General features: G+C 39.1%; 1 protein-coding gene across 1 annotated transcript; it reads left to right on the forward strand.

Annotated features, from left to right (window-relative positions):
* The first annotated feature begins 233 nt into the window (after positions 1-233).
* cxcr2 (chemokine (C-X-C motif) receptor 2) lies at positions 234-6,900 on the forward strand. The gene is made up of 2 exons (XM_041807569.1): positions 234-349; positions 5,110-6,900. The coding sequence occupies exons 1-2, from the start codon at positions 275-277 to the stop codon at positions 6,181-6,183; spliced, it is 1,149 nt and encodes a 382-aa protein (XP_041663503.1). The 5' UTR covers positions 234-274; the 3' UTR covers positions 6,184-6,900.
* The last annotated feature ends 997 nt before the right edge of the window (positions 6,901-7,897 follow it).

Here is a 7,897-nt window from a genome sequence, read left to right on the forward strand (position 1 = left end):
AACAGCCGTTTATCTGTTCAGGTTTAACATCTGCTCATCCTGTCACTTATCACATTGAACAGTTTGAGAAAAAAAGAGAGATATAAAAAGGAACGCCCCCTTCGGCACTTCATCTCATGTATATTGCTTAAGATAGATGATATCTTTGTTATGTTTTTACTTCCCCACTGGTGCAAACACCTTGCACAATAAAAACCTCTACCAAGGAAAGTCAACACTCTTTGCAGGACAGGTGCCCTACTTTGTGATCCGTCTGTGCATCAAGGAAAGAGAGATGAAGCTCCAACTTCTGATCATCATTGTTTTGAAGTATTTGGTTCTTGCCAACCAAGGGGAATTGGACAAAGAGGTAAATGATGTTAAGTTGGAATACTATTTTAATGTTAAGCTGGGTGTTTAGACCCATGAGTGGGTGGATAAAGATAGCTCAGAGGTGGTAAATTTCTCTGTCCTTACATATGTGCTATCATGATAGAGTTACACATGACTGTCTTGCCTTAAACTTTGACCCTATGCTCATTTTAGAACATTTTGACAGAGATCCATCACAGCTGAATTAAAGAATTTAACACTTAAAAACAGTCTGAGTACATATTCAAATAAATGTGACATCTGTAGTCCATTACTGTTAGTTTCCACTTCTCAAAGTAGAGTAGGTTCAAATCAACTCCAAGTACGGATCTGTTTTATTTGCTCTAGTTGTGGGTTTATTTTCTTATTATTCCATCAGTCAGGCTGCTTAAATACTGGCAAAGCCTTACTGATGATCATAATTTATTGATCACTTGCCCAGAAAATAAGTTATATCTGAATCTTCTAGATTTCTATAATGCAACTGAAACTTTCTGTCTTTCCCCAGTGAATTTGACAGATTTTAGCTCCATTGAGAGACATGTTGTCTTTTTGACACCCCATCTGTTCTGTGAGCTCAGAGTTAGTGCATTTCTTGTAGCATGTCTGCTATAGTAGGATTCAAATGATGGAGCACTAAAACACAGGACTCCTTGTAGTAAATGAGATCTTTTTGATGTGATTTTCCCTGTCTCATGCCCATGTGTTGTTCTTAACCTAATTTGTGAACCAAGACCCAAACACTGTCATTTTTAAAGTAAAAAAACAGCTTTAATTAGTGATTTCTTTTACATATACAGAATAATTTGGCTTAGTATGCACATTTAAATCAAGCTAATATTGTAGCTTAATCAGGCAGGACGACCACCCTGGTCCCAAAATAAGAGCACCTGGGAAGAATCCATTTTCTACAGCTGACTCCGCTTCACCAGGTGGCATTAACCTGCTTTGAGGTCATGATAAGACTTTCTTCTGATTGACTTTGCAACAAAAACACAAACAGTGCTCTGTTCATGTGCTCAACTTTACAGCTCTGCACTTTTCACACATGCTCTGAGGTTTACTTCTGCTTCAACAACAATGCACGCTATCAAGCTCATTTAGACATACATGCATTCAGAAACATTCAAACCACCTTCCCCTTTTTCATGTTTCCTATGTTGCAGTCTGATGCAACAGTAAAAAAAGCATGTTTATCCTCTGTATTCTACATTCAGTACCCCATAATGACAAAGTGAAAAAAGAATTTAAGAGATTTTTGCTAATCTATTAAAAATAAAAATTGAAATATCACATTAACACACTTCAAATTTAGCTCAGGTTCAAGACATTTCTCTTGACGGTGCTAAGGTGTATCTACACCTTGACTGGAGTCCACCTGTGGTTAATTAAATTGATTGGACATGGTTTGGAAAGGCACACACCTCTCGACAGAAGGCCTGCATAAAAGAGCAAAAACCAATCCATGAGGTCAAAGGAACTGCCTGCAGAGTCAGAGACAGGACTGTTGCAGGGCACAGATCTGGGGAAGGCTGCAAAAAAAGATTCTGCTACACTGAAATGTTCCCAAGAGCACAGGGGCCTACTTAATTCTCAAATGGAAGATGTTTGGCACAACCAGGACTCTTCCAAGAGCTGCCAAACTGAGCAATCTGGGAAGAAAGGCCTTAGTATGAGAGGTGACCAAGAACCTGATGGCCACTCTGACTGAGCTCCAGAGATCCTGTGTGGAGATGGGAGAAAGTTCAGAAGGACAACCATCACTGCAGCCCTCCTCTGATCTGGGCTTTATGGCAGAGAGGCTTAACACGTGAAAGCCTGCTTGACTTCTACATGGAGTTTTTTTTGCAAACTCCAATCAGGCTGTAATGGCTCTTGATCCACTGACTCCAATCTCAGTCCACTCCTTGTGAAGCTCCCTTAAGTTCTGCTTTGTTTGACAATCCTCTGAAGGCTGAGCTCATCCTTGTTGCTTGTGCACATTTTCTTACCACACTTTTCCCTTCCAGTCAACTTTGCATGAATATGCTTTGAAACAGAACTCTGAGAACAGCCTGCCCTCTCAGCACTGACCCTCTGTGGCTTACCCTCTTTGTAAAGGGTGTCAGTGTTAGTTATTGGACATTTAACGAGTCAGCAGTCTTCCCCATGATTGTGGTTGTGTGTAATGAACCAGATTGAAGAGAATGCTCCAGAAATATTTGACAATTGGACTTTTCCTCAATATTCTAATTTTTTGAGATGGAGGATTGATTTCCATGAGCTGTAATCACCAAGATTTAAACAAAAAAAGTATTTAAAAAATTCACAGTGTATGAGATGAATCTAGAATTCATGGAAATGTAGATTCATGAAGTGAAACAGGCAAAAATTAACCTTTACGTGATGTTCTATTATTTGTTTTTTATTCACCTATTTGTGGTTTTTCATGATAAAAAGAAATCTCTTCCTGCTTTCTTTGCACTCACTGTGAATCTGTATGTAAAGGCCTCTGCAGTCTGCTGTTAACTGCATCATCTAGCACTGACCCAGTAGCAGCAGTTGTGGATTTAAAATAACTTCTGTAGAAATGATCATTGTCATTTCTAGTGGCCTGGTTAGCTTTGTGGGTCATTTCATAACCAGGGTGGCAGGTAACCAATTGGATTTACTCAAATTACTGTAATTGAGTAGTTTTTGGGGTACTTGTACTTTTTTTTATATACATTTTGAATTCAGTACTTTTACTTCTACTTAGGTAAGTTTTAACCAGAGTAACTATACTTTTACCTGCGTACTACATTCTTGTACTTTTTCCACATCTGTTGGCTACACAGCAGCACACAGAGTGAGAATGATTCCACACCACAATACAAAACTCTGCACTTTTTCATCATGAGTAAAATAATCCACCTAGTTAGAGCTCCCACATGTGATTCAGGTGCTTCTAAATGAAACGCTGTGCTTGTTCTTTATCAGTGTATTTCCTTCCTTTGAGGTTGACTCTCTGCTTTGTTCTTGCCAGAGGAAACAGATTTTCAAGAGTTACTGCAACACTGTCATACTGTAAAATATTTAACAGTTTCAAGAGTGTAGTTTAATTTTATGTTTGTGGACCAATCTAGACAGTTTTAACCCTTAGGCACATTCTTTGCATTCTGTTTTGTAATTCTTAAACCACTTTGTGTTCTGTTGATGCAATTGGCATTAAACTGCACAAAGATGTGTATTTTTGCTCATTTTTAATTTTTCAATCCAAATCATTACATTGACCTGTTTGGTACTGTGCATAGGAAGAATACTCACCTATATATCCCTTGGGGACAAAACTTTCCCATTTAAACCCATTATAATTGCTTATTTTGATTGCAATTTTGCAACACCATGTATCACTGTTACTGCCATTATCTGTGATGCAATTTTGGATGGGAACCTTAGACATGCATTTTTTTCTACTAACCAATAGACGGTGTCATTACCTTTTTTTGGCCAAGTGTGTATCCGTAGGGCACTTAAAAGACACACTTACAATGTTTTTTTTTTATAGCTCTATGAAATAAAGACATAAAGACATGAAATAAAAAAAATGTCTGTAGATGTTGATATGAATATAAATTTGGGCTTTGCATGTTAGATATGAGAAACTGCATCTCTGAAGCACCACTCCAATGTGCTTTGTTGGGGATACACTGCAAATCTATGTTGAGTGCCAGCACTGCCAAACTGCATCAATACCCACTTATCAGAAATCTCCAAACAGGAAGTCAAACATTTAGAGTATCAGGTATTTCAAACGATGTCATGATTAGAACTAAAGGTAAATCCAAAAAAAAAAAAAAAAAAACAATTAAAAAATAAATTAAATTAAATTAAATTAAATTATATATATATATATATATATCCATTTAATCTAGGGGTCAAAATGTTTCCTTGGGGTCCTTCTTTTGCATAATTTCCACCAATTTCTGGACACTGCACAAAAAAAATGAAAATGCATAAAACTTGATGTTGGTGGTAAGTGATGACTTGTGACCATCTTTAATAACAATAAAAAAAAAATGTCCACTTAGCTTTATTAAAATGGAAAACATCATTCTTCTGAATTGAAAATTGAACAAACTGGCATTTAAAGAGTTAAACATGTAAAATCATGACATTGAGCAAAGATATGCTGTATCATGATCAGAGCTGGAAGTGATAACAGAATTTTTTTATTTATTTATTTATTTTAAATAATAGATCATGAATTTCAGCATCTAAAACAGGTGCAGAAAATGTCCTCAACCGATATTTGTGTGTAGTCATTTAAAGGGATGCCTAAGGGTTAAAGTGTTAAATTTAACTCTAAACAAGTTTAATTAGCACTCTTAATTTTGCTATGTCTTTTACGTTATTATAGAGGTGTGACTTTACTTGAACAACCTGATTGGAGATCTATTCTCTTGTTGTTGTTTCCAATAAGGAAAGATTACATTTCATAATACTACTCCTACAAAGCTACTCAGTATGACTTAAAGTAAACTTTAAATCAGATACTTTTTGCTTGAGTATATTTATAGACCAATACCTTTACTTTTATTTAAATAAATATTAAGCAAAATAACTACTTTTACTTGAGTAGTGTGTACTTTTTCCACTTCTGTTCATAACTAACCAAACATGCAGAGCTTTGAGATACAAACTGATACCACATAGCCAGTCCCTAGAGGCGAATAACTTTCTTGTAGTTCTTTATTTGTAGTTGTATCTGTAAACTGAAATGGTTTTGTTCTTCTTCAGGAGCAGGGGTTTGATGTGGATGGCCTCGACCTTGAATCCCTTTTCAACGGCACAACACCTGACTACGATGAAGAAGCCTTTTCCCCCTGCAGTGAAACTCTGCCTGGATTCAACAGTGTGGGCATTACTATCACCTACATCATCGTGTTCATTTTCAGCATGTTTGGAAACAGTGTGGTTGTCTATGTGGTGTGCTATATGCAGAAAACCAGAGCAAGCACTGATATCTACCTGATGCACCTGGCGCTGGCAGACCTTCTCTTCACTCTGACCCTTCCCTTCTGGGCTGTCGATGCTTACACTGGCTGGGTCTTTGGCACATTCCTGTGCAAGCTCCTGTCAGCCTTTCAGGAGGCCTCCGTGTACAGCGGTGTGTTCCTGCTGGCGTGCATCAGCGTGGACCGCCACTTTGCCATTGTGAGACCCACACGCCCAAAGTCCTCCTTCCACACGTTGGTGAAAATGGTGTGCGGTGTGGTGTGGATGGTGGCGGGAATGCTGTCCTTGCCTGTGGCAATCCAACGGCAGAGCTTGTATGATAAAGGGTTTAACCAGTATATATGCTATGAAAACCTTACAGGAGAAAGCAGTGATATGTGGCGTGTTAGCATTCGCATTGTGCGCCATACAGTGGGGTTTTTCCTGCCTCTTGTGGTCATGGCCTTCTGCTACGGCTGGACTATAATTACATTGTTCCACACACGAAATCAACAAAAGCATAAAGCCATGCGTGTCATCCTGGCAGTAGTGCTGGCATTTGTCATATGCTGGCTGCCTTACAATGTCACCATACTGATCGACACACTCATAAAAGGCGAGACACTGAAGCTGGTGACGTGTGAAACTCGTTACAGAGTGGTGGCTGTTCTGAACGTGACCCAAGTGTTGGCCTTCCTGCACTGTGCTGTGAATCCAGTGCTGTACGCCTTTATTGGGCAGAAGTTTCGTGATGAGCTGCTCTCATCTCTTTATAGACACGGCCTTGTTGGCAGGAGTATCTATTTGACTTACAGAACGGGGTCCGTCAACAGTGCAGGGAGCGTCAAATCTAGAAACACCTCCGCTACCATGTAAATACTGCCATGATTTAAAGGCTTGAATGGGGCTGTTCTTATTTTCCTCCTCAGTTTGTTAAAAAAAGAGAGTGGTGCACTCAAAAACAGTCCAAGAATTGAATGTGGAACAAAGTATTCTTCCCACTCTCAACATACGCTATTTTGGTGAGGTAGCGGATTTGGTACAATCAACATTCTAGCTAACTTAAGCAACATGCTACCAAAAATATTTACATTTAGATGCCACATGCGGGTTTCTCACACGGGTGCATTTTGGAAGGGGTATAGTTTAAGCTACAGGCTCATTTATGCTCTACGCATGCAGGAAAATAGAACCGTGCATTTCTAACTTGATAACCGTCATTGCCTCACAATGAAAAACTACCGTCTCATAAAGTAAAGAAAGAACGGTCCGTCTTCTGCCCTGGTAAGCTAACATCACTGATATGCTTTTATTTTTCTAATAACTGACTCAGTATCTGTTGAAATTTCCTCAGAAACGTAATTTTCAAGTGTTCTATGTGTTTGCTACGCTAGGTTAAACTTTTAGCTGCCTTGCTCAACACTGCCACATTTTTTGGCGGTGGTATGGCACCATTTGATCCAGATCTGCAAGCTTCTAACCTGGCATACCAGATGGATTTGTTTCACACATCCATCTGGTAAACCACTCATAGGCAACGTTTGGGAAAGGGCGATTGGATAAACGTCTGTCTGTCACATCTTTACGGGCCAATCGGAGCAACAAAACACGTAGCAGCTACAGAGCTGCGCCCCTACCTAAGGAGTAAACTCCATATAGAACTGCGTAACGCGAACCATGGTGACTGTAGACAAGTCGGTACACGACTTTTGCCATTTTTGAAAAGAAAACAACTCAATGCTGTTCTTTGTTCTTCTTTTAACAAAGAACTGTCGTCAAGTTCTGATAAAACTGGTGCTTTTACAGCATCCACGCTTATCTCTTCTGCCATAATTGTACCAGCCTTTTGTTGCTGCTTGCTAACGTCACGGCTCCGCAGCGCTGCATGTACTGCACCTCGGTGCAGTAAGCGCAAGGTTGTGGCACATGGGGCCCCATGATGAATCCATACATTCCTCATGCACATGACTGTACACCAAGCTGGATAATATTTTACAGAGAAGAAGAGTTCCCTTCCTTATGATTGCCATAACAAATAACACCAGCACATGTTTTGCCCCTTTAAGACAAGTTTATAGTGGTCTCAGAGGTCTCCAAAACATGCCTCTGACTTTTAAATCCTTAAAAATCTTTTAAAAAAAACTCTGTTTCAGCCCTGCTCAGAAAGAGCTGTTTCTGTGTCTGTGGCTTTCAATGTTAACGAGCTGTCTGATATATTTTTGATAGAAAAGCCTGAAAAGATGTATTTTGTATTTTATGTCACCTTTAACATGGCTGTGAGGCTATTTGCTTGAAAGCATCGGTTGGACGTCTGGACATCTCACCTGATGCCCAAATATAATATAGCCATGATGTGTTTTGTATGTAAATATAATATAGCCATGATGTGTTTTGTATGTTATGCCTTAATGTTGTCTGATGCCGTGTGAAACAATTTTGTGTAAGGTGTAATTATTGGCACCACAACTTAACACAGAGGGCTTAAACTCAAAGATCTGTATCAGCTGTTGGTGGAGGAAAACATTTATGTCATAAAAGTAGTTAATAAGAGAGCTTTGGGGGAAATATGTGGCTTTTGTTTCAGACTGGA

The sequence above is a fragment of the Cheilinus undulatus genome, linkage group 15 (assembly GCF_018320785.1).
Source record: "Cheilinus undulatus linkage group 15, ASM1832078v1, whole genome shotgun sequence".
NCBI lineage: Eukaryota > Metazoa > Chordata > Actinopteri > Labriformes > Labridae > Cheilinus > Cheilinus undulatus.

What these genes read in the sequence shown, in the direction of transcription:
- cxcr2 (XM_041807569.1), top strand. Translation starts at nt 275, where the DNA reads ATGAAGCTCCAACTTCTGATCATCATTGTTTTGAAGTATTTGGTTCTT. An exon ending in AAGGGGAATTGGACAAAGAG is followed by an intron (nt 350 to 5,109) that starts GTAAATGATGTT and finishes GTTCTTCTTCAG; the next exon opens with GAGCAGGGGTTTGATGTGGA.